Raw genomic sequence first — 25,127 nt, 5'->3', positions numbered from 1 at the left:
AAAAAAAAAAAAAAAAAAAAAAGAAATTTAACTCAAATACATGTTTTGTTTTGTTTTGTTTTTTGAGATGGAGTTTCGCTCTTGTTGCCCAGGCTGGAGTGCAATGGCACAATCTCGGCTCACTGCACCATCCACCTCCTGGGTTCAAGCGATTCTCCTGCCTCAGCCTTCCGAGTAGCTGGGATTACAGGCATGTACTACCATGCCCGACTAATTTTGTATTTTTAGTAGAGACGGGGTTTCTCCATGTTGGTAAGGCTGGTCTCCAACTCCCGACCTCAGGTGATCCGCCTGCCTGGGCTTCCCAAAGCGCTGGGATTACAGGAGTGAGCCACTGCGCCTGGCCTCAAATGCGTGTTTTTATAAATTACTAAATTGGGGGAAACAAAATTGAGGCTTAGGCAACTATAAACTACCAATTAACCTCTGATTACATAACAAGGAAATGTCCACCTTGATCGCACAAATTAAGAAACTATGCAACTGTACCTAACCAATTATTGAATTTGATTTTTTTTTTTTTTTTTTTTTTTTTGAGACGGAGTCTCGCTCTGTCGCCCGGGCTGGAGTGCAGTGGCAGGATCTCAGCTCACTGCAAGCTCCGCCTCCCGGGTTTACGCCATTCTCCTGCCTCAGCCTCCCAAGTAACTGGGACTACAGGCGCCCGCCATCTCGCCCGGCTAGTTTTTTGTATTTTTTAGTAGAGACGGGGTTTCACCGTGTTCGCCAGGATGGTCTCGATCTTCTGACCTCGTGATCCACCCGTCTCGGCCTCCCAAAGTGCTGGGATTACAGGCTTGAGCCACCGCGCCCGGCCGAATTTGATTTTCTTTATCGCACCTTATAAAAGTTTTTTCTTCAAGTCCCTGCTATGGACGACAAATAACAAACATAGCTGGGTACTCTACAATTTTTTTTTTTTTTTTTTGAGACGGAGTCTCGCTCTGTCGCCAGGCTGGAGTGCAGTGGTGGCATCTCGGCTCACTGCAACCTCTGACTTCCTGGTTCAAGCGATTCTCCTGCCTCAGCCTCCTGAGTAGCTGGGATTAAAGGCACGTGACACCACGCCCGGCTAATTTTTGTGTTTGTAGTAGGGGCGGGGTTTCACCATATTGGCCAGAATGGTCTCGATCTCCTGACATCGTGATCCACCCGCCTCGGCCTCCCAAAGTGCTGGGATTACAGGCGTGAGCCACCACGCCCGGATTTGTGAATCACTCTTTAATTAAATTCTTTAATGTTTTTGCGGTGACTTCTGTACATTTTTAATAAGAGAAAAGAGAGACTCAGAACCCCACAGACCAAAGCTCTTCCCATTCACGAACCCCGCACCCCGGGTCAGGATTCTCCCCTGTCTACCCTCCCGTGGTCCCTGCACAATCTGGGGAGACGCGGCGCTGCAGATGCTGAGCTGCCGAGAGACGGCTCCAGGCCAGGGCAGTCACTGTGCAGGGAAGAGACAGGACGCCCGGGGTCCCGGCTGTCAGGGCAGCCGCCATCTTATGGCTGAGGGGGACTGAGGCCGAGCTAGCCAAGGAAAACTCGGGCTGATTGTGGAGCTGACTGCGAAGAGGCCCGAGTCCCGCCACAGCCACTTCCCACCGGTTCCCACTAGCCCCTTCCCCTCTCCCGGGATGTCGGACCCGGCACTCTCACCATTTCTAGGCTTCCAGGGGGACCTGGCGTCTTAGCTGGGGATCTCCCAACGCCTGCAGGTCACAGGGCCACAGAGGCTGGGCCTCTAGGAGAAGAGGACACAGACCAGGGAAGACGAGACCTGCAGCTCTGACTGAAGCGAGAGACAAAGTCCCCGCCAAACCCGGAAGCCGCCCTGTCCGCTCCAGCTTCGTGTCTGATTGGACGGTTTCCAGCCCAGCGCCCCTGATTGGGTAACGTTTAGGCCCCGCCCCTTTAGACCCTGAGTGACAGGAGACGTGATCTGAGGCTAGACTGAATGAAGAGTGACAGCCTAAGATGCAGCCTTTTCAGGCAGGGCTTCCTCCCTGAGATAAGCCAGGCCCGACCCAGAGGTATTTGAATTTAACCTTGTGTGTAAGGTCATATGCGTTTATACACAATACATTATATGACCGAGCGCAGTGACTCACGCCTGTTAGTCCCAGCTACTCGGGAGGCTGAGGCAGGAGAATCGCTTGAACCCGGGAGGCAGAGGTTGCAGTGAGTCGAGATCGCACCATTGCACTCCAGCCTGGGCGACAGAGTAAGACTGTCTCAAAAAAATAAAGAAAAAAATACGCTATATGGTTATTCACGAAAAAAAAAAAATAACAATTATTTTAAATTTTCAGCTTTCCTGACCTTCCTGGCTTCTGGTTTTTTGATCAGGCAGCCTGAGATTTTAAGAAGGAGGTAATCATGGCCGGGTGCAGTGGCTGACACTTGTAATCCCAGCACTTTGGGAGGCCGAGGCCGGCAGATCACCTGAGATCAGGGGTTCGAGACCAGCCTGACCAATATGATGAAACTCTGCCTCTACTAAAAATACAAAAATTAGCCCGGTGTGGTGGCAGGTGCCTGTGATCCCAGCTACTTGGGAGGCTGAGATAGGTGAACCCAGGAGGCGGAAGTTGCATTTAGCCGAGATCCCTTTGAACTCCAGCCCAGGCAACAAGAGCAAAACTAAACTCCGTCAAAAAAAAAAAAGAGGCAATCTTCTAAAATAGAATGTGAGCCAAATGTGAATTTTAAATTTTCTAGTAGCCAAACTTTAAAAAGAAAGAAGAAACAGGTCAAACTGACTGTAACCCAATATATCCAAAATATTACTATATGAGCAATGTGTAATTATTAATATAGCATGTATATAGTTGGAACTATATCATTGGAACCAAGTCTGGAATTTTTTGGGGGAGAATTTTTTTTGAGATGGAGTTTCGCTTTTGTTGCCCAGGCTGGCGTGCAATGGCACGAACTTGGTTCTCCGCCTCCTGGATTCAAGCAATTCTCCTGCCTCAGCCTCCTGAGTAGCTGAGATTACAGGCATCTGCCACCATGCCCAGCTAATTTTTGTATTTTTAGTAGAAACGGGGTTTCTCCATGTTGGTCAGACTGGTCTGGAACTCCCTACCTCAGTTGATCCACCCGCTTCGGCCTCCCAAAGTGCTGGGATTACAGGCGTGAGCCACCGCACATGGGCTACTAAGTCTGTTTTTTGCCTTTCCAGCACATCACAGTGTAGACCGAGTCACATTCCAGGCACTCAGGAGCCACACATGAAGTGCGCCTCTGATGTTAGGCAGGTGAAGGGCCTGAACAAATTTATTCTGCCAGTGTGAAGGAAGGGCCTCTTCCTAACATCTCTCTTCAGTTTCGAGGATGGAAAAGATAGTGGCCGTAGAAAAAGCAGAGGGCAGCAGGAATAAATTAACCACAAGTAGCCCACCTTCCTTCCAGAGATCAGACAGGGAACAAAGGATGATAGGTCTGGAGGAGAAGAAAACTCTAAGTCTTCATATCTGTACATACTCTTGACTTGCAATGTTTATATATAGAGAAAATAGATTAAAAGCAAACACATTTTGCTATTTGGCCTTGAACGTAATCATTAGGCCTCCTGGATTCACGTGATTCTCGTGCCTCAGCCTCCGGAATACCTGGGATTATAGTCGTGTACCACCATGCTCAGCTAAATTTTTTGTATTTTTAGTAGAGATGCAGTTTTGCCATGTAAGCCAGGCTGGTCTTGAGCTCCTGGCCTCAAGTGATCCGCCCACCTCAGCCTCCCAAAGTGCTGGAATTACGGGCATAAGCCACTGTGCCTGGCTATGATATATTTTTACATTTATGGTTTACGTGATGTGTCCTTCTTCTCTGCCAGGCCCCTGCCAAAACGTGGGATGCTGACATATCCCTGGACCTAGCACCTAGGTAATGTGACTCTTGTATTTCACGTAGGCCCCACGTATTTTGAGTACTGTGACATATGACTAGACTAAACACCTAGAAGATGGGAGGCACCTGTCTATGCCCTGTAAACAGGGTGTTAGCCCTACCATTCTCAAGAGCCTCATGACATATCTCTGTATTCAACACCTAGGAGATGTGACTCTCCTCTGCTGCCTGCATCCTGCCAACAGGAAAGATTGTGACATAACATTTGACTCCGCAACAAGGGTGATGTTTTCTTTCCCTGGGTCCTGTTCACAGGGAGTCTTGTGACATATCACTGGGCACAGCACCCACGTGCTGTGACTCTGCTGCCTGTGCCCCCCTTTCAGAACAGGAATGTAACGTATCTCTGGCCAAGCACCCAGGTGACATGACTCTTCTTTCTAGTTTCTGCCGTGAGAAAAGATTGTGACGTATCTCTGGCCTAGCACCAAAATGATGTGACTCTCTTGCTCACAAACTCTATGCACAGGTGGGATTGTAAAATATATATTTTTTTTAGCTCATAGGTGAGATAACTCTCATACCTCAAATCAACAAATAGGGGACATACTGTCTTTCAAAGCTAGGCTTAGGGAAATACATAAGATTCTGGGTCTCCTCCTTGTATGAAGGTCATAGTGGATTACCACTCTCGTATATCATATAAACCCTTGGTGGTACAGAGAGTGTCATGGCAGGGCCCAGCACACAGGTGATATTGCATTTCTTGTATACACACCGCATCATCTATTAGGATTGTCACCTGACACATGGACGGAGCCTATTGGTAAGGTCTTGAATCTCACACGTGGATGCAGTCTACAGTTGAAATTGTGATTGTCATAGTTGAACGTCCAGCTGAACTTGAGATGGTGACTCATTTCTAACCTGGCTCCTCAACAGGTGAGAACTCTTTTATTTGGAACCAGCCAGTTATAGAGATGTTGACTCTCATACCTGGGCTTAGAACCACAGGTACAATCATGGGTCCATACCATCATGAAGGTCACAGAGTGGTTTGCAACTCTCATTAATAGTGTAGAAAGCTCTTGGGTGGTATTGAGAGTCTTAGCAGAGCCCAGCACACAGGTAAGACTGTGAGGCTCACATGCACACCCAGCCAATAGCAAAACTTGTCACCTTTCCATGTGAACACAGCCCACTGTTGAGGTCCCAAGTTTTCCTTGTGAAAACAGTCAAAAGTTGTAAAACTGACTCATATGTGGATTTGGTTCAAAGGTGAGTTGGTGACGCCCAGACCTCTATCCAACACACCTGTGAGTCTGTGGCTCCAGTGAGCATTCACAGTCTGCACAAGAAATTGAGACTCTCACAAACAAATCAAGTGCACCATTGAGATTGTGACTCTTGTACTTAGACCCAACATACAGGAGCTGTTGACTCTCAAATTTAGAACTGGGACATGTGTGAAATTGTTAATCTAATTTCTAAACCATCCAGGTGTGATTGTGACACATGCCTCTGCTCAGTACTTGAGTAATTTAATTTGACTATCCTCCCTGTTCATAGTTGCAATTGTGACATATTGCTGAACCCAGCAAATAGGTGATGTGACTCCATACTCCTGCCTTGGTGCTGCCCACTGGGGGCATTGTGACATATCACTGGGCCTTGCATCCAAGTGATATAAGTGTCTCCTTTTAACCAGCCAGTAGCAGAGAGTCTGTGTCTCTTTGCAAGGCTTTGGCAAACAGATGAGTTTCTGGGTCTTCTTTTTGTAAAGACCATGCAGAATTGGCATTCGCTTGCATATTGTGCAAAACTCTTGGGTGGTACAGAGAGTGTCATGACAGAGCCTGACACACAGTTGAGGTTGTGTTTCTCATATGCACAACACAGCAACCCTTAGGATTGGAACCCCCCCCACACACACATATACAGAGCTCACTGCTGAGGTTCTTAATCTCATAAGTGGATACGGTCTGCAGTTGAAATTGTGATTGTCATATGTTAATATCCAGCCAGAGTTGAAATGACTAGATATTCACACATGGCTCAATGGCTATGAGCTTCCTGCAGCTCATAGTCAGGTAAGAAATCTCTTATCTAGACTCAGCCAACTGGAGACATATTGACTCTCATACCTGAGCTTAGGGCCACAGCTCAGGGTATGATCATGGGTCCATACCAACATAAAGTTCTCAGATTGTAACTCTCTCTCTTTTTTTTTTTTTTTTTTTTTGAGATAGAGTTTTGCTCTTGTTGCCCAGGCTGGAGTGCAATGGTGCGATCTCAGCTCACCACAACCTCCGCATCCTGGGTTCAAGTGATTCTCCTGCCTCATCCTCCCGAGTAGCTGGGATTACAGGCATGTGCCACCACACTCGGCTAATTTTGTATTTTTAGTAAAGATGGGGTTTCTCCATATTAGTCAGGCTAGTCTTGAACTCACGAACTCAGGTGATCTGCCTTCCTCAGCCTCCCAAAGTGCTGGGATTACAGGCTTGAGCCACCACGTCTGGCCAGCAACTCTTATGCATACAGTGTAAAGCCCTCAAGTAGGAGAGATTATGTCCTAACAGATCTCAGCACACAGGTGAGATTGTGATACTCACGTGCAAACCCAGCTGACAGTAATGATTGTCATCCCTCCACATGAACACAACCCACTGTTGAGATTCTGAATCTCAAAACCAACAGAAGTTTCAAAAATGGAAAAATTGACTTTCATCCTTGAATCCAGTGTACAGATAAGCTGGTGGCTCTCAGACCAAGATTCAGCACCCCTGAGACTTGAGAGACTGTGAGTCACTAAAGAGACACAGTCTAGAGGATGGATGGAAGGTCTCGTGCACAGATCAAGTCCACAGTTGAAACTGTGACTCCTGAACATAGATGCAACATAAAGAAGGTGTTAATTCTCATATGTGGAACCTTGACATGTGCAGGATGGTTAATTTCATTTATGGACCTTCCTGCAGCTGTGATTGTGACATTCGCCTCTGTCCAGCACCTGAGTTTTTTGACTCTCCTGCCTGGGCTCAGCCCGCAGATTGGATTGTGACACATCGCTGAACCCAGGATCTAGATGATGTAAATTTATTCTCCTGCCTTGGCGCTCCCCACAGGAAGCACTCTGACATATTACTGCAGCTAACATAGGGGAACCATAACCAGGTTATGTGACTCTCCTGCCTGTCCCTTGCCTACATGGGCCATTGTGACATATTGTTGGGTCTAACGCCCATGTCATGTAACTCTCTTGCCTAGGTCCTGCCTACCGGAAGTATTGTGACATATCTCTGTGCCCGTCACACAGGTGATGCGACTCTCTTCCTGAGGGGTTCCTGTTTACAGGGAGTATTGAAGGAGATTGCTAGCCACAGCAACTAGCTGATGTGGTTTTTCTCTTCTTTCTAGGTTTTGCTCATGGGGAAGATTATGACATCGTTGGTTCCAACACCAAGGTGATGTTCTTCTTTTGCATTGGCCCTGCCCTCGAAAAGCATTGTGACATATTGCCAATCCCAACAGCAGATTGATGTGAGTTTTCTGCCTGGACCCCATTAACAAGGGGCATTGCAATGTACCTCTGGGCTCATGAACTATTTGATGTGACTCTTCTTTCTTGCCTAGGCTTTCTCCATAGAAGATATTGTGACATAACTCTGGGCCCAGCAGCTAAGTAACATGGCTTTTTTCTTCTGCTTGGACCATGCCCACAGAAGGGATAATGACTTATCCCTAAGCCCAGCACACATGATGCAATTTTTTTTGCCTGGTCTTTGCCGACAGAAATCATTTTGACATATTTCTGAGTTCATCATCTAGTTGATGTGACTCTTCCTATTTTCAGACTTGTTCACAGTGGAGATTGTGACATATTGCTGGGCCCAGCTCATATGTGATATGATTCTCTTCTCATGCCTGGGTGCTCCCCACTGGAGTGACTGTGACATACAGGTTGGCCCTGGCCCTAGTTTACGTGACTTTCCTCTTCTTCCTTAGCCCTGCTCACCTGGGGGCATTATAACATATCTGAGCCCATCACCTAGGTGATATGACTCTCTTGCCTAATCTTCTTCTCGGGGGTAGTGTTTTATGTTGTCAAACCCAGCAACTAGGTGATATGACTCTTCTCTACTGCTTGGGCTCTGCCTAATAAGAAATTGTGATGTATCACTGGGCCTATGTTTTGTAATGCTCCTCTCCTCCCTGGGCTGTACATACATTGCTATTGTGACATGTCTGGGTGCAATGTCTAGGTCATGTGAGTTTCCTGCATGGGTCCTGCCCACAGGAGCATTATCACAATATCACATATTGATACTCTCACAAGTAAACAGAGCACACTTCTGAGGTCCTGACTCTCACACACAGATGCAGTTCAAAGTTGGAATTGTGATGGTCACATGTAAACATCCAGCCACAGTTGAGATGGTTATTCATTTCTAAACCTAGCTAATAGGCAGGGGAGAACTGTTCTATATAAACCCAGTTACTTGGAGAGATGTTGACTCTCATACCTGGGCTTAATTTCACAGGTACAGTCATTGCTCCATACCAGCATAAAGGTCTCAGAGTGGAATGCCGCTTTAATGTATATCATATAAATTCATCAAGTGGTACAGAGATTGTGCTAACAAGACCCAGCACACAGGTGAAATTGTGACACACATAGTCACATGCAGATGACAGTAAAAACTGTTGTCCTTCCACATGACAGCCCTCAGTTGAGGTTCTAAACTTCACACTCAGAAGAACTCACAAGTTGAATATTTGACTCTCACACATGGATTCTGTCCACAGGTGTGTTGATGACTCTTAAGACCAAGATAAACACACTTTAGAGGCTGCGACTCCACCAAGGGGACACAGTTTGCAGGAGGAATTGAGTCTCCCATGCAATCGTCCAGTCTACGATTGAGACTGTGACTCACATACTTTTACCTGACATACAGATGTTGACTGTCATACCTAAATCCAGGACATTTGGGAGACTGTTAATCATATCTGTGGACTTTCTTGCAGGTGTAATTGTGGCATAAGATTCTGCCCAGCACCCGGGTGATTTCACTCTCCTGCTTGACCCAAGCCCACAGATGTGATTGTCACATATCACTGGACCCAGCAGCTAGGTGATGAAATTATATTTTTCTGCCTTGGTGCTGTCTGCAGTGGGGCTTTGTGATGTATCACTGAACCCAGTACCCAGGCTTTGAGACTCTTCTGCCTGTGCCCTGCCCAGATATGCCATTGTGGTATATTGCTGCATCCAACACTATGGTCATGTAACTCTCTTGCCTGGACTCTGCCTACAGAGGGAATTGTGACATATCTCTGCACCTATTACTCAGGTGATGTAAGTCTTTTCCTGCATGGTCTCTGTTCAGCAGGGGGATTTTGACTGACTTACAGGCCCAGCACCTAGCTGATATGACTATTCTTTTTAGGTTCTGCCTGTAGGGGAGATTGTGACATATCACTGGGCTCAACATCAAGGTGATGTTTTTCTTCTGCTTTGGCCCTGCCCTTGAAAGGCATTGTGATGTATTGCTGAGCCCAGCACCAAGGTGATGTCCAGCTCTTGCCTGAATCCTGCCCACAGGGGGCAGTGTGACTTATCTCTGCTCTGGGACCGTCAACAATTTGATGTAACTTTACTCTTTTACCTGGGCTTTTAACATAGGAGAGATTGTGATATATCTCTGAGCTCAGGACATAGGTGACTGTCCTCTTCTGCCTAGGCCATGCCCACAAAAGGGAGAGTGACTTCTCACTGGGCTCAGCACACAGGTGACGTAATTCTTCTTCCTGGTCCCTGCTCACCGGGGTTATTATGACATATCTTTAGGCCCATCACCTAGATGATATGACTCTTGTTTTCTTCCTAGGACCTTTTGACAGAGAGGACTGTGATATATCACTTGGCCCAGCACCTATGTGATGTGACTCCTCTCATAACTGACCCCTGCCATCTAGGGTGACTGTGACACACTTACTTACCCAAAACTTACTTACTCAAAACTTACTTCCTATCCACAGATTACTTCCTATCCACAGATGGGATTACTTCCTGCTTACTTCCTATCCACAGATGGGATTGTGACATACCTCTTTGTTCAGATCATAGGTGCAATGATGACTCTAATATGTCAAACCAGCCAATAAGAGATATACTGTCTTTTCTAGCTGGGTTTAGAGAAACAGGTAGGATCCTGGGTGTCCTGTTTCCATAAAAAGAATATCAAATTGGCCGGGTGCAGTGGCTCAGGCCTGTAATCCCAGCAGTTTGGGAGGCCGAGGCAGGCAGATCACGAGGTCAGGAGATTGAGACCATCCTGGCTAACATGGTGAAACCCCGTCTCTACCAAAAACACAAAAAATTAGCCGGGCGTTGTGGCAGGCGCCTGTAGTTCCAGCTACTCGGCAGGAGAATGGAGTGAACCCAGGAGGTGGAGGTTGCAGTGAGTCGAGATCGCACCACTGCACTCCAGCCTGGGCGACAGATAGAGACTCCGTCCCAAAAAAAAAAAAAAAAAAAGAATATCAAATTACCACTCTCTTGCATATGGTATAAAGTAGTTGGGTGGTACATAAAGTGTCATCATATGGCCCAACACACAAATGATACAGTGTTTCTCATAGGCACACCCTGTGAACCATTAGAATTGTCACCCTCACACATGAACAGGGCCTACTTTTGAGAACACAGGTAAAAGTGTGACTCTCCTATGCACACTCAGCCAACAGTAAACATTGCCACCCTCCCACATGGAAACGATCAGCTGTTGAGGCTGTGAATCTCACACGTGGAGGTAGTCAAAAGTTGGAATTGTGACTCTCATACATGGATCTGGTCCACAGGTAGAATGGTGACTCAATGACCGGGATTCAGCACACCTGTGAGGCTGTGATTCAGATATTGAGACTCAGTTTGCATTTGAAATTGTGTCTTCATGCAGGGATACAGTCTACCATTAAGATTGTGACTCATGTACTTGGACCCAACTTAAAAGAGGTCTTGACTTTCCTACCTGGAGCCAGAAAATGTATGGAATTTTGAACCTTATTTCTGGACCTGCTTGCAGGCGTGACTGGACCTTTGTCTAGCACCTGAATGATTTGACTCTCCTGCCTGGTTAAAGCCCCAAAATGGAATTGTGACATATGCCTGGTCAAAGCATCTAAGGTATTTTACTCTCCTGCATAGATCCTGTCCTCAGGGAGAATTGTGACATATTGCTGGACTGATCACCTAGGTTATATAATTATTCTCTCCTGCCTGGGCCCTTTACACAGGGTGGATTGTGACATATTGCTGTGCCCTTCATGCAGATAATGTGACTTTCCTGCCTGAACCCTGCTCACAGAAGGCACTGTGAAATACTGCTGAGCCCAGTACCCAGGTTATGTGACTTTACTGCAAGAGCCCTGCCCACAGAGTGGACATTGACATATTTTTGGTCCAGCATTCAAGTGATCTGAATCTCTTGCCCAGTCCATTCATAGAGGTTAAATTTTGACATATGCATTTTCAAACTTTTAGGCATTACAGTCAAGCTTGTATGGGAACCCAGCCAATAAGAGTAGTTTTGACTCTCTTAGCTGTATTTTGGACAGTGGGTAGGGTCCTGGATCACCTATTTTTAGAAAGGTCACAGAGGTTTATAAAATGTATGTATAACTGGCTAGGCGCGGTAGCTCACACCTGTAATCCCAGCACTTTGGGAGGCCAAGGAGGGTGGATCACCTGAGGTCAGTAGTTCGAGACCAAACTGGCCAATATGGTGAAACTTCATCTCTACTCAAAATACAAAAAATTAACTGGGTGTGGTGGCATGCAGCTATAACCCTAGCTACTTGGGAGGCTGAGGCAGGAGAATCACTTGAATTCGGGTGGCGGAGGTTGCAGTGAGTTGATATCATGTCATTGCACGCCAGCCTGGGTGACAAGAGCGAGACTCCATCTCAAAAAAAAAAATTATGCATAACCTATAAATGCTTTGTGTGCTACAGAGAATGCAGTAATAGGGTCTACCATACTGGTGAGATTGTGACTTCTCACAGGCATACCAAGCCAACAATTAGGATTGTCTTTTCCAAACATGAAAGAAGCATACTAGTGATGTCCTGAACCTCACACGCAGATGCAGTCCACAGTTAAAATTCTGACTGTCGTATGTAAATCTGGGAATAGGCTGAATAGTGACTGATTTCTGGACCCAGCTCAGAGACACAGTGATTAGTTGCATACCTGGACCTAGCCAATAGGAGACATGTTGACTCTCACAGTTAGCCTTCAAACAATGGGTGAGGTCCTGGGCTTTCTACTTGTATGAAAGTCACAGAAGATTATAAAACTCATGTATATTGTGTGATCCCTTCCAGTGGTACAGAGAGTGTCATAACAGGTCCCTGTGCAAAGTTAAAATTGTGATTCTCATAGGATCACTCAGCCAACAGTGAGGACTGTCATTCTCACAAATGGACAAAGACTACTGGTGAGGTCCTGAGGATCACATGTGGATGCAGTTCACAGTTGAAACTGGGACTGTCATATGTGGATCTGGCTACAGGTGGAATGGTGACTCATTTCTGTACCCAACTCACAGGCACAGTGAGAACTCTCATACCTGAATCTAACCAATAAGAGAGATATTAGCTCTCATTCCTGGGCTTAGGACAATGGGTAAGATCATGAGTTTATACCAGCACATAGATCCAAGAGTGGATTGTGACTCTCAGGCATACCATATAATGCCCTTGGGTGGGACCAAGAGTGTGGTAACAGGACCCAGTGCACAGGTGAGATAGTGACTCTGATGTGCACGCCCAGTTCACAGTAAGAATTTTCACCCCCTTAAATAGCCACAGTCCACTGTTGAGGTTCTGAATCTCACACTCAAAGGAGTTGAAAGTTGGAATTGTGACTCTCATATAAGGATCAGGCCCACAGATGAGATAGTGAATGTTGGAGCGAGATTCAACACACCGGTGAGGCTGTGACTCTTTTACCAGGACACAATCTAAGAATTGAGGCTCTCATGCACAAATCCAGTCTATCATTGAGATTCTGACTCACATACTTAAGACCCAACACTCAGAAGGTCTTGACTATTATCCCTAGAGCTAGACGTATTTGGGATTGTTTATCTCATCTCTGAATCTTTCTGCAGGTGCGATTGTGGCATATGTTTTTGCCCATACCCTGAGTGATTTTAGTTTCCTGCCTGAGCCCAGCCCACAGATGGGACTGTAACATATACTGAGGCCAAGCAGGTAGGTAATATGACTCTTCTCATCTGCCTGAACCTTTCCCTTAGAAGTAACTGTGACATATTTCTGAATCCAGCACCTAGGTGATATGACTCTCCTCTTGTGCCTAGGCCTTCCCTACAGGAACGATTGTGTCATATCACTGAGCCCAGCACCTAGGTGATGTGCTTCTTCTGTTGTAGTTCTCCCCACATGAGACATTGTGACATATTTCTGGACCAATTATATAAGTTAAATGACTCTTCTCTTCTGCCTGGATCTCACCCTCAGAAGAACTTATGACATGTTGTTGGACCCAGCACCTAGGTAATTTGAGTCTTCTCTGTTGTCTGGCCCCTGTCAATAGAAGGGATTTTAAACTATTGTTTAACCTAGCACATATCACTTCTTTTGCTAAGCCCTGCTAACCATGGGAATTACAACATATTGCTGAAACCCGGATAATGCGACAATCCTCTGTAGCCTGGGCCTTGCCCACAGTGGGCGTTGTTACATATTACTGGGCTCATCTTCTAAGTAATGTGACTGTCCTCTTCTGCTTGGGAACTGCCGACATGAAAGATTGTGACATATCACTAGGCCCAGATCCCAGTTGATGTGACTCTCTTCTTTCTTGATCCCACTCATAGTGCAGATTGACATATTCCTGTCCTAGCATCCAAGCGATGTGACTCTTCTGCCTGGTTCCTACCTACAGGTGGGATTGTGACATACACCTGGGACATGCTCACTGGTGCAATGATGACACTCATACCTCAACCCACAAAACAGGAGAAATATTGATTTTCTCTGCTAGGTTTAGGGCAACAGGTAAAGTCTTCTTCTGTTACTTGTGTGAAGGCCAGAGAAAAGTACAATATTCATGCAAATTGTATAAAGCTTTCAGTTAGTACAGAAAGTGTCATAACAAAGCCCAGCACACAGGTGAAATTTTGACTCTCAAATGCACACCCAGCCAATAGTTAGAAATTTTAGGCCGGGCGCGGTGGCTCAAGCCTGTAATCCCAGCACTTTGGGAGGCCGAGACGGGCAGATCACGAGGTCAGGAGATCGAGACCATCCTGGCTGACACGGTGAAACCCCGTCTCTACTAAAAAAATACAAAAAACTAGCCGGGCGAGGTGGCGGGCGCCTGTAGTCCCAGCTACTCGGGAGGCTGAGGCAGGAGAATGGCGTGAACCCGGGAGGCGGAGTTTGCAGTGAGCTGAGATTCGGCCACTGCACTCCAGCCTGGGCGACAGAGCGAGACTCCGTCTGAAAAAAAAAAAAAAAAAAAAAAAAAGAAATTTTACCCACACACAAGTCTTTAGCACACTGTTAAAGTCCCATATCTCACATGTAAATGCAGTTCACAGTTGGAATTGTGAGTGGAATATGTGGACCTAACCACAGGGAGGATAGTGACTCACTTCTGGACCCATCTGATAGCCGCAATGATGACTCTAATACCTGGATGCAACAAATTAGAGAGAGGTTGACTCTAATACCCATGCTTAGGGCAACGGTACAATCATGGATCATACCAGCACAAGAGTCTCAGAGCAGACTGTGACTCTCAGGAACATTATACAAAGCCTTTGAGTGGTATACAGAGTATCGTAACAGTGCCGATCACACAGGTGGGACTGTGATTCTTGTATGCACACCCACCAAAAAGTAAAAGTTGTCACGCTCCCAGATGGATACTGCTCACCTTTAAGGTTCTGAATCTGACACTAAGAGGCAGTTGAAAGTTAAAATTGTCACTCTCATACATGGATCTCATCCACAGGTAGGTTGATGACTCTTGGGAAAGAATTCAACATGCCCGTGAGCCTGTGACTTTCATACCAGGGCACAGTCCTTGGGTGGGATTGGGACTCTCATGCACAGATCCAATGTATCATTGAAATTATGAGTCCTGTACTTGCACATAACTCACAGGAGATGTTGACTCTCATGCCTAAAGCTGGGACGTGTGCAGAATTGTAAATCTAACCACAGGACCTTCTTGCATGTGTGATTTTTACATACCCATTTGCCTAGCATTTGAGTAATTCCACTCGTCTGTGTAGGCCAAGCCCTTAGATGGTGTTGTGACATGAATTGAGTCAAGAATCTAGGTGATGTAACTCTCCTTCCTGGGTGCTGCCCTCAAAGGAGATTTTGACATATTGCTGGGCCCAGCACATTAGTCGTGTGAATCTTTTCTCCTGCCTGGTTGCTACACACTGGGAGCACTGTGGCCCAACACCAGGTGATATGACTCTCCTCCCATATCTGGCCCCTACCCACCTTAGGGATTGTGACTTATCACTGTGCTCAGCACCCAGGTGAAGTGAATATCCTCTCCTTTTTGGCTTCTGCATACAGGGGGCATGGTGACATATTGCAGTGCCCAACATTACGATAATGCGATTTTACCGCATGAGCAATGTTCATAGAAAGGTATTGTGACATATAACTGGACCCAGTACCTAGATAATGTGACTCTCCTCTCCTGCTTGGGCCCTGCATATAAAGCAAATTATGACATATTGCTGAGTCTAGCACCTAGGTGATGTGACTCTCCTGCTTTAGCCTTGCTCACAGAGGACTTTTTGACATATCTCTGGGTTCATCACCTAGATGATGTGACTGTCTTCTTCTGCCTGTGCATTCCCCACAGGAAAGCCTGGACCATATCACTGGGTTGAGCACCCAGGTAATGTGACTCTTTCTCTGTGCCTTGCCCACGGGGGTCATTGTGACATTTCACTAGGCCCAGCATTTAGGTGATGTGACTGTCTTGCCTGGGTCCTGCCCATGGGGGATCTGTGAAATATGTCTGGTCCAGCGCCCAGGGGATGTGATGCTCTAGCCTGGTCTCTGCTCCCAGGTGGAATTGTGACATATACGTATGCCCAGCTAACAGGGATGAGGAGGACTCTTGTACCTGGACTCAGCTAATTGGAGATATTGCAACTTTCATAGCCAACGTTAGGGCAACCAGTAATGTCCTGAGTTTCCTAATTGTATGAATATCAAAAAGGATTGCATCACTTACTCATACTGCATAAAGCACTCGAGTGTACAGATAGTATTGTAACAGGGCTCAGCACAGAGGTGAGATTGTGACTCTCCTATGCACACCCAGGCAACAGTTATAACTGTCACTCTCTCACATAGACACAGCCTGCTGGTAAGATCCTGAATCTGACTCATGAACACAGTTCACAGTTGGAATTGTGATTATCATATGTGGATACAGCCACCAGTCAAATGTGGACTCATGTATATGATGACTCTACGAACAACAGAAATAAAAAAGGAATCTCTTATATGCACTCATGGGGTACACTTATATGTAGAGAATTTTGCTGCCAACATTATATACAAAAAACTTTCACCTTGATAGGTAAAAGATGAAGGGCTAATGTGGGTGAGAAGTTTTAATGAAACATTTGTTGCCTCATAATATCAGAAACAGAATATTGATCCACTACTTTTAACCTACTTCATAAGTGAAAAATAACTTATTCAGAATGGGTTAAAGAGCATTGCCAGCAGGCCATTACTCTTCTGAATGGGCATCATTTCTTTTTGTTTTTTCAGATGGAGTCTCGCTCTGTCGCCCAGGCTGGGGTGCAATGGCCAGATCTCAGCTCACTGCAAGCTCTGCTTCCCAGGTTTAGGCCATTCTCCTGCCTCAGCCTCCTGAGTAGCTGGGACTACAGGCGCCTGCCACCTCGCCCGGCTAGTTTTTTGGATTTTTTAGTAGAGACGGGTTTCACCGTGTTAGCCAGGATGGTCTCGATCTCCTAACCTCGTGATCCACCCATCTCGGCCTCCCAAAGTGCTGAGATTACAGGCTTGAGCCACTGCGCCCAGCCAGCATCATTTCTTAGATCATTTTTTCCATGGCTAAGTGTAAATGAAGCAATGATCAGAAATTTATCCCCCAAAATAGGGCTCTATAGCAGATTATAATGTAAAGGCTATGGTTACGCAAAAGGGTGTTAGATGTTGTTACTAAAGTTGTGCTAAATAAGATAATTTCTTTTGATTACTTACTGGATAAACAGAGAACTACCTTTGCAGTTGCTAATACTTGTAGTTGCACATGGTAGAATACATTGGGCATTACAGAGATGCAGTTGTAGGGGATTAATGAACAGGCTGCTTGGTTGAAATGAGTAGATCATTATCTAGCTAATTATTTAATCTATTTAATTTTTGTTGGTTGTTCATGGGGGCCTTGGCTAAGAAGCATGGTTTCAACTCTTCTTCTTCTTCTTTTTTTTTTTTTTTGTGATGAAATCTCACTCTGTAGCCTAGGCCAGAGTGCAGTGGTGTAATCTTGGCTCACTGCAACCTCTGCCTCCCCAGTTCAAGCGATTCTCCTTCCTCAGCCAGCTGAGTGGCTGGGATTACAGGCGTGTACCTCTGCACCTGGCTAGTTTTCAGTATTTTCAGTAGAGACTGGGTTTCACCATGTTGACCAGGCTGCTCTTGAACTCCTGACTTCAGTTCATCTGCCCACCTTGGCCTCTCAAAGTGCTAATATTACAGGAATGAGCCACTGCGCCCAGCCGGTTTCAACTCTTGGTATTATCCTCCTGATAATCAAAATAGTAGTCTCCCTACTGCACTGTATTCTCTCAAAAGTTATAAAGGTTCACATGCAGTCATCTCTAGAATGTCAAATGGTCTCTCTTTAACTGGAATGACAGAAACTCAAAGACATATGTGACCATGAAGACGCCATAACCTATGAATAACATTATAAGGGCAAAAACCCTAAATAATGGATATTGAGAGTGGCACTAAGGCCCTGAGTTTTGGTCACACTCTGACCTATGTAAGAACTTTACCAAAAAGGGAGAGTTTTAAAAACAAAGTTGGCCAGAACGCTGGCTCACACCTGTAATCCCAACACTTTGGGAAGCTGAGGAGGGTGGATCACGAGGTCGGGAGATGGAGACCATCCTGGCAAACGGGTGAAACCCCGTCTCTTCTAAAACTACAAAAATTAGCTTGGTGTGGTGGCAAGTGCCTGTAACCCCAGCTACTCTGGTGGCTGAGGCATGAGAATCGCTTGAACCCAGGAGGCGGAAGTTGCAGTGAGCCAAGATCATGCCACTGCACTCCAGCCTGATGACAGAGTGAGGCTCCATCTCAAAACAAAACAAAACAAAACAAAAGTTATTGGAGTCCATCATTCTAAACTGAGCTTGTGTACTAGTTCCAAACAGACCAAATCAAACCAAAATGAGTCTCTTGTGCTAAATGTGACATAATCAAACTGAAAATTTAAGAAAATAGGTAGATCCTAAAACAGGCCAGATTTATATTTTTCTTCTGGCAACAGGAGATTTCAACACAAGATAGCCCCCTCTAACCTTTCAAAAAATAAATAATAGGCCGGGTGTTGTGGCTCATGCCTGTAATCCCAGCACTTTGGGAGGCTGAGGTGGGCAGATCACCTGATGTCAGGAGTTCAAGATCAGTCAGGCCAACATAGTGAAACTCTGTCTTTTCTAAAAATACAAACATTAGCCAGGGGTGGTGGCGGGCGCCTGTAATTATGGTTAATTGGGAGGCTGAGGCAGGAGAATCACTTGAACCCAGGAGATGGAGGTTGCAGTGAGGTGAGATCATGCCATTGCACACCAGCCTGGGTGACAAAGCCAAACTTCAGCTCAAAAAAAATAAAAATAAAAATAATAAAATAACCTGAAGTCCATGTTTCCACTTAAAAAACCTCACAGGATTTGACACTAAATAAGTACTTTTTTTTTTTTTTTTTCCTTTTTGAGACAGAGTCTTGCTCTGTCACTCAGGCTGGAGTATAGTGGCATGATCTTGGCTCACTACAACCTCCACCTTCAGAGTTCAAGCGACTCTTCCACCTCAGCCTACCAACTAACTGGGATTACAGGCACCTGCCATCATGGTGTGTCCAGAATTGGTTCCTTCTGGTGGGTTCTTGATCTCGCCGACTTCAAGAATGAAGCCGCAGACCCTCATGGTGAGTGTTAGAGTTCTTAAAGATGGTGTGTCCAGAGTTTGTTCCTTCTGATGTTCAGATGCGTCTGGAGTTTCTTCCTTCTGGTGGGTTCGTGGTTTTGCTTGACTTCAGGAGTGAAGCTGGAGACCTTTACAGTGAGTTTTACAGCTCTTAAAGGTGGAGTGTCTGGAGTTGTTTGTTCCTCCTGGTGGGTTTGTGGCATCACTGACTTCAGGAGTGAAGCCGCGGACCTTCGCAGTGAGTGTACAGCTCATAAAGGTAGTGAGGACCCAAAAAGTGAGCAGCAGCAAGATTTATTGTGAAGAGCAAAAGAACAAAGCTTCCACAGCGTGGAAGGGGAGGTGAGTGGGTTGCTGCTGCTGGCTTAGGTGGCCAGCTTTTATTCCCTTATTTGGCCCCACCCATGTCCTGTTGATTGGTTCATTTTACAGAGCGCTGAATGGTCCATTTTACAGAGTGCTGATTGGTGCATTTAAAAACCTTTAGCTAAATGCAGAGCGCTGGTTGGTGTGTTTACAATCCTTTAGCTAGACAGAAAAGTTCTCCAAGTCTCCACCTGACCCAGAAGCCCAGTCGGCTTCACCTCTCAACCCCCCTCTAAACAGGACACCCCAACTGCTATTGGGAATTGGGCGATGACTGCTCAAGCTACTTCCTGTTGGATAATGCAAAGAAGGGGCCCTGCAGTTGTAGTGTTCTCCAGAGGGGAACTCTTTAGGCCAGTCAAAGGGCCAGCAGCTCGGTCCAGGGGTCCTCAGTAGAAGTTGTTAGTTGAGCTCATTTGGGGTTCCATTTGTAAGACCATCTGTAGCTTGATGGCCTCAATTCTAGAGGAATCAAATTTGACAAGGTGGTTAAAAATACAGGGCCTGAAGGTGAGTAATAGCAAGATGGCTGCCACGGGACCTAGAAAGTGGAGAAGTCATGTTGCCCAACTCCAGAGGTTGGCATAAGAGTTTGAAAGGCATTGTCTGATTTCAGAAGCCTTTTCCTGTAAATACTGGTCGGGCAGCATCTTGTGCTATCCCTGACTGGTTAGTGTAAAAACAACACTCTTCCCCTACGAAGGTGCAGAGTCCTCCTTTCTCAGCAGTGAGGAGGTCTAGGCCTCGGTGGTTTTGGAGAATCACTGTTGCCAAAGAGTCTATTTGGGATTGTAGTTCCTATCCTTACTGGATAGATTTTGTTATTTCTTGCAAACTGAGAAATCCTTTGAGAGTGTGTGGTAGTAGGATAATACATGTTACACTGTTAACTTTTAGCAAACTTTAGTTGAAAACATTGTAAGTTTGGGATTTTAATTTTTCTTTGCTATTAATAAGACCTCGTTTGGTCCATATTAACTTTGAATTGGTATAGATGGCTCCTTCCTGATTCTGTAAGTACTTTAAGGTTTGGCTGAGGGCAAGCAACTCGCAGGTTAGAGCAGACCAATTATTAGGCAATTTTCCTAACTCTGCTTCTGTAAGAGTTTCCTTTTCACTTACTGAATATCCATTGTGTCTTTTCCCCTTAATCGCCCAAGAGGAATCATCTATCATCTTGTCCTGAAGGGAGTTCCTCCTAAGTCTGGTCAGACCTTCGTATGGTAATTAAGATTTAGATCCCCTGTTAGGAAACTTGCTGGGTTAAGGATTTTTGATAGGAAGGCTATGGGTTGTCAGTGGCCTCGGTGCTTTACACTGACAACAATGTGGTATTGGAGTGTTATAGGGTTACAGAGAAGACCTTCAATTATCAATTATAGGTTTTAAATTTACCCTGGCTTTTAAAGGAATAGGCACACTTTTTTTGTTTTTCACTACTTATATCTCTGTCTTTGACTTCTTCTTTGTCTCTCTCTCTCTCTCTTTCTCTCTGACTCCCTGTTTGTCTCTTCCTCTCTCTGTCTCTCTCTTCAACTCCTTCTTTGTCTCTGACTCTCCCTCTCTCTCTCTCCTTCTCTTTGTCTCTGTTTCTTCCTCTCTCTCTTTCCTTCCATCTTTGACTTTGTCTCTCTCTTTTTCTTTCTGTCTTTTCTCTTTGCTGGTTTTGGCAGGGTAAGACTGACACTTCCTTGGGTTTTTGCATTGTGTTGCAATAACTCCATGGTTTCCTTGTGATATTTAATGGGGGTTCCCCCAGAGGTTAGGAACTCCTTTTCTTTCTATACTGCAGCATGGGCATGTAGGATTAGATAAGCATACTTGCTATCTGTATATACATTTATTCTTCTTCCCTTTCCCAGTTCTAAGGCTCGGGTAAGTGCCACTAGTTCTGCTAACTGGGTGCTAGTCCCTAGGGAAAGAGGCTTACTTTCAAGTACTGTCACTATGGCACCACTGCTGGCTCCGGAGGCCAGCTTTTATTCCCTTATTTGGCCCCGCCCACATCCTGCTGATTGGTCCATTTTACAGAGCACGGATTGGTCCATTTTAGAGAGTGCTGATTGGTGTGTTTACAAACCTTTAGCTAGACACAGAGCGCTGATTGGTGTATTTACAATCCTTTAGCTAGACAGAAAAGTTCTCCAAGTCCCCACCTGACCCAGAAGCCCAGTTGGCTTCACCTTTCAATGGCCTGGCTAATTTTTATATTTTTGTAGAGACAGGGTTTCGCCATGTTGGCCAGGCTGGTATTGAATTCCTGACCTCAGGTGATTTGCCTGTCTCAACCTCCCAAAGTGCTGGGATTACAAGGGTGAGCCACCACGCCCGGCCAATAGGTAAATTTTTGATGGTGATAGAGTGACATCAATATCTAAAGTTTTGATGTAGCTCTCAAAATTGAGAAGATGACCAAAAGGGAGAAATTGTTAAATTAATTATATTCTAATGCTGCCCGTTTTCACCTTTAATGTTTTTCAATAGGTTTCTTTTTCACATACTAAACTGAAATCTACCTTGATTTATAAATAGACTGCACCCATTCTTGTTCCAGCTGAAGTGTTTTGGCAAGTATAAGTATGTCAGCTGTCCAAATCATGTTCAAATAAGGTAAATTCTAAGCTGCAATCAATCTGGCTGTTTCTCTACCTTTCTTCCATTTCCTGTATGTCATTTTGCTTTTTCCACCATGTGGCTATGCTGGAGTATCTCTGAGCCTACTCTGGATCCACAGGCTATCTGATTTGCAAATCATTTTTCGCTCAATTTAACTGCGTTAAATTTAATTTCTCTAAAATTTTTTTATTTTACAAGTTTTCATATTATTTCTATGATGAAAAATAAATGTTTTTGGGCTTTGACTGTCTAAGCTCATCCCTCAGCTTTTCTTTTAAATTATTCTATGTCTGTTCAAAACGCTCCTGCAATTTTTCTTGGGTCTCCCTCCTTTATCCTGGCTGGAGTGTGATGGTGTAACCAATTATCTCGCATTGCAGCCTAATTTGCTTGGCTCAAGCAATCCTCCTGCCTCAGCTACCTGAGTAGCTGGGACCACAGGTATGCAACATCATGCCTGGCTAATTTTTTAAAATTGTTTTCATGGACACAGGATCTTACTATGTTGCCTGCCTGCACCTGAACTCCTGAACTCAAGTGATTCTTTCAACTCAGCCTCCCAAAGTTCTAGGATTATAGGTGTGAGGCACCTTGTGCTTCTGCAATTTCTTGACAGGATTATTCCTAATAATAAACAGTACTATATGGGCACAAATCTAAAGAAAAACAAATCTGGCTTCTATTGTAATAGTATTATTCTCCAGTATTTCATGGGTCTGCAGAAGCCAATAGTTTGACCTATGGAAGAGTATAGATCAACAAACTCAGTTTATCCTGAGTTTCAGCCCAGCCACTTAGTAGCTGTTGGTCTTTGGACAAATTTCTTGATGCAAGTGAGTTGTATAAACCACACATGCAAAAAAGGCAGAATAATATTCATTGCAAAAATTGTAGCAATTTTTCATCCCTCCTATATCCACGCCCATTGCCAGGTGCCTTTACAGATGTTCCCATTGAGATACAGAATCTGTTTTACAAAGCCTAACTCTGGCTGACCTTATTTGCTCAAGGCAGTAGAAACCTGTGAACTGACTGTGCTAGTTTAGGGAAGGGCTCAAACGGTCTTGAACACTTCTTTTTTCTTTTTAAAGTTTGGTAATGGCCGGGCACAGTGGCTCATGCCTGTAACCCTAGCACTTTCGGAAGCTGTGGCAGGTGGATCAGCTAAGGTCAGGAGTTCAAGACCAGCCTGGCCAACATGGTGAAACCCTGTCTCTAATAAAAATACAAAAATTAGCTGGGCGTGGTGGTGGGTGCCTGTAATCCCAGCTACTCGGGAGGCTGAGACAGGAGAATCGCTTGAGCCTGGGAGGGGGAGGTTGCAGTGAACCCACACGGTGCCACTGCACTCCAGCCTGGGCAACAGAGCGAGATTCCGTGTCAAAAAACAAAACAACAAAAAAACACAAAAAAACTTAGGCTGCTTCCTTAAAGCGCCAGAAGTCCGGAAGAACATAAAAGCCGAAGTTTTAAAATAATTGTTATTATGTACTTTTCCTTCGTTAATAGCCATATAGTATATTATTTATAGATGCGTATGACCTTGTACACAAAGTTAAAGGCAAATACCCTCTGGGGTGGGCCTGGCTCAGCTCTGGGAGGAAGCCCTGCCTGAAAAGGCTGCAGCCTAAGCTGTCACTCTTCCTTCATTCAGCCCAAGCTGTCACTCTTTCTTCATTCAAGCCAGCATCTGATCATATCTACTATCACTCAGGGCCTGAGGAGGCGGGGACTTAAACTTCATCCAATCAGGGATGAATGGCTAAGAGCCGTCCAGTCAGGCCCGCAGGTAGAGCGGCCAGGGCGGCTTCCGGGATTTGGCGGGGGCTTTGTCTCTTGCTGTAGCGGGAACTTCCGGTCTCTGTGGACTCGTGACCTGCAAGTATTGGGAGATCCGCAGCTAAGACGTCAGGACCCCCCTGGAAGCCTGGAAATGGTGAGAGTGCCGGTCCGACATCCCGGGAGAGGGGAGGGGCTGGTTAGAACCGTTGGGAAGTGACTAGCGGGACTCAGGCCTCCCAGCAGTCAGCTCCACAATCTGCGCCCAGAGTTTTTGACCAGCTCGGCCTCAGTCCCCTTCAGCCATAAGATGGCGGTTGCACGGACAGCCTGCCACCGGGGCGTCCTGTCTCTTACTTGGGTAGTGACTGTGCCTTGGTCTGGAGCGCTTTCTGGGCAGCTCTGCACCCGCAGGGCGGCGTCTCTCCCATATTGCGCAGGGATCACGGTGGGATCGTGAGGGGAGAAGCCTTTTAAAAATTTGTGGGAGTCGTCGCAAAAATATTGAAGAATTTGATTAATCAAGGAGTTGTTAAAAAATTATAGAGCACCCCTATGGGTTGTAGTTTGTGGTCCATTAGAGCGGCTTGAAGAAAATACTTTTATACGGTGCATGATGAAAAAAAAAACAAACCCAAATTCAGTAGTTAGGTACTGTTCGTAGTGTCCTAATTTCCACCTTAGCCTACAAATTTGCTGGTTATGTAATCAGAGCTTAATTGGCTGTTTATAGTTGGATAAGCCTGAATTTCATTTCCTCTAATTTAGTAATTTATAAAAAAATAAATAAATGCATTTGAGTTAGATTTTTTTTAAAAAGTAGGAATCCAGGGACTAGATTTCCACCTCAGTCTAATTCCATGTCACTTAACTATTTTCACACTCCGCAGAGGGCTGATGATGGCCTACGTATTTTTTCTTTTCTTTCCTTTTTTTCTTTCTTTCTTTTTTTTTTTTTTTTGAGACAAAGTCTCACTCTGTCGCCCAGGCTGGAGTGCCCTGGCCCAATCTCGGCTCACTGCAACCTCTGCCTGCCGACTTCAAGCTATTCTCCCGCCTCAGCCTCCCGAGCAGCTGGGACTACAAGCACACGCCACCATGCCTGGCTAATTTTTGTATTTTTAGTAGAGACGGGACTGTCACCATGCTGGCCAGGCTGGTCTCGAACTCTTGACCTTGTGATTCGCCCGCCTCGGCCTCCCAAAGTGCTGGGATTACCGGTGTGAGCCACTGCGTCTGGCTGTGCC

The 25,127-nt window shown here is 45.5% G+C and overlaps 1 protein-coding gene across 4 annotated transcripts in view; it reads right to left on the bottom strand.

Moving 5' to 3' along the window:
- Positions 1–1,961, bottom strand: part of ZNF257 (zinc finger protein 257) — a 34,650-nt gene extending 32,689 nt beyond the window's left edge. For 3 of the 4 annotated variants that reach the window (XM_025367767.1, XM_025367769.1, XM_025367770.1), the window contains exon 1: positions 1,657–1,844. In XM_025367767.1, coding sequence (XP_025223552.1) covers positions 1,657–1,659 — 3 coding nt within the window. In that variant the 5' untranslated portion in view covers positions 1,660–1,844. Of the gene's footprint in view, positions 1–1,656 lie in introns of all 4 variants that reach the window. The other variant, XM_025367768.1, reaches the window with a different exon arrangement.
- Positions 1,962–25,127: the final 23,166 nt, after the last annotated feature.

Source organism: Theropithecus gelada, chromosome 19 (genome assembly GCF_003255815.1).
Source record: "Theropithecus gelada isolate Dixy chromosome 19, Tgel_1.0, whole genome shotgun sequence".
Classification (NCBI taxonomy): Eukaryota; Metazoa; Chordata; class Mammalia; order Primates; family Cercopithecidae; genus Theropithecus; species Theropithecus gelada.
The sequence above is the reverse complement of the archived record's forward strand: the minus strand, read 5'-3'. Positions and strand labels throughout refer to the sequence as shown.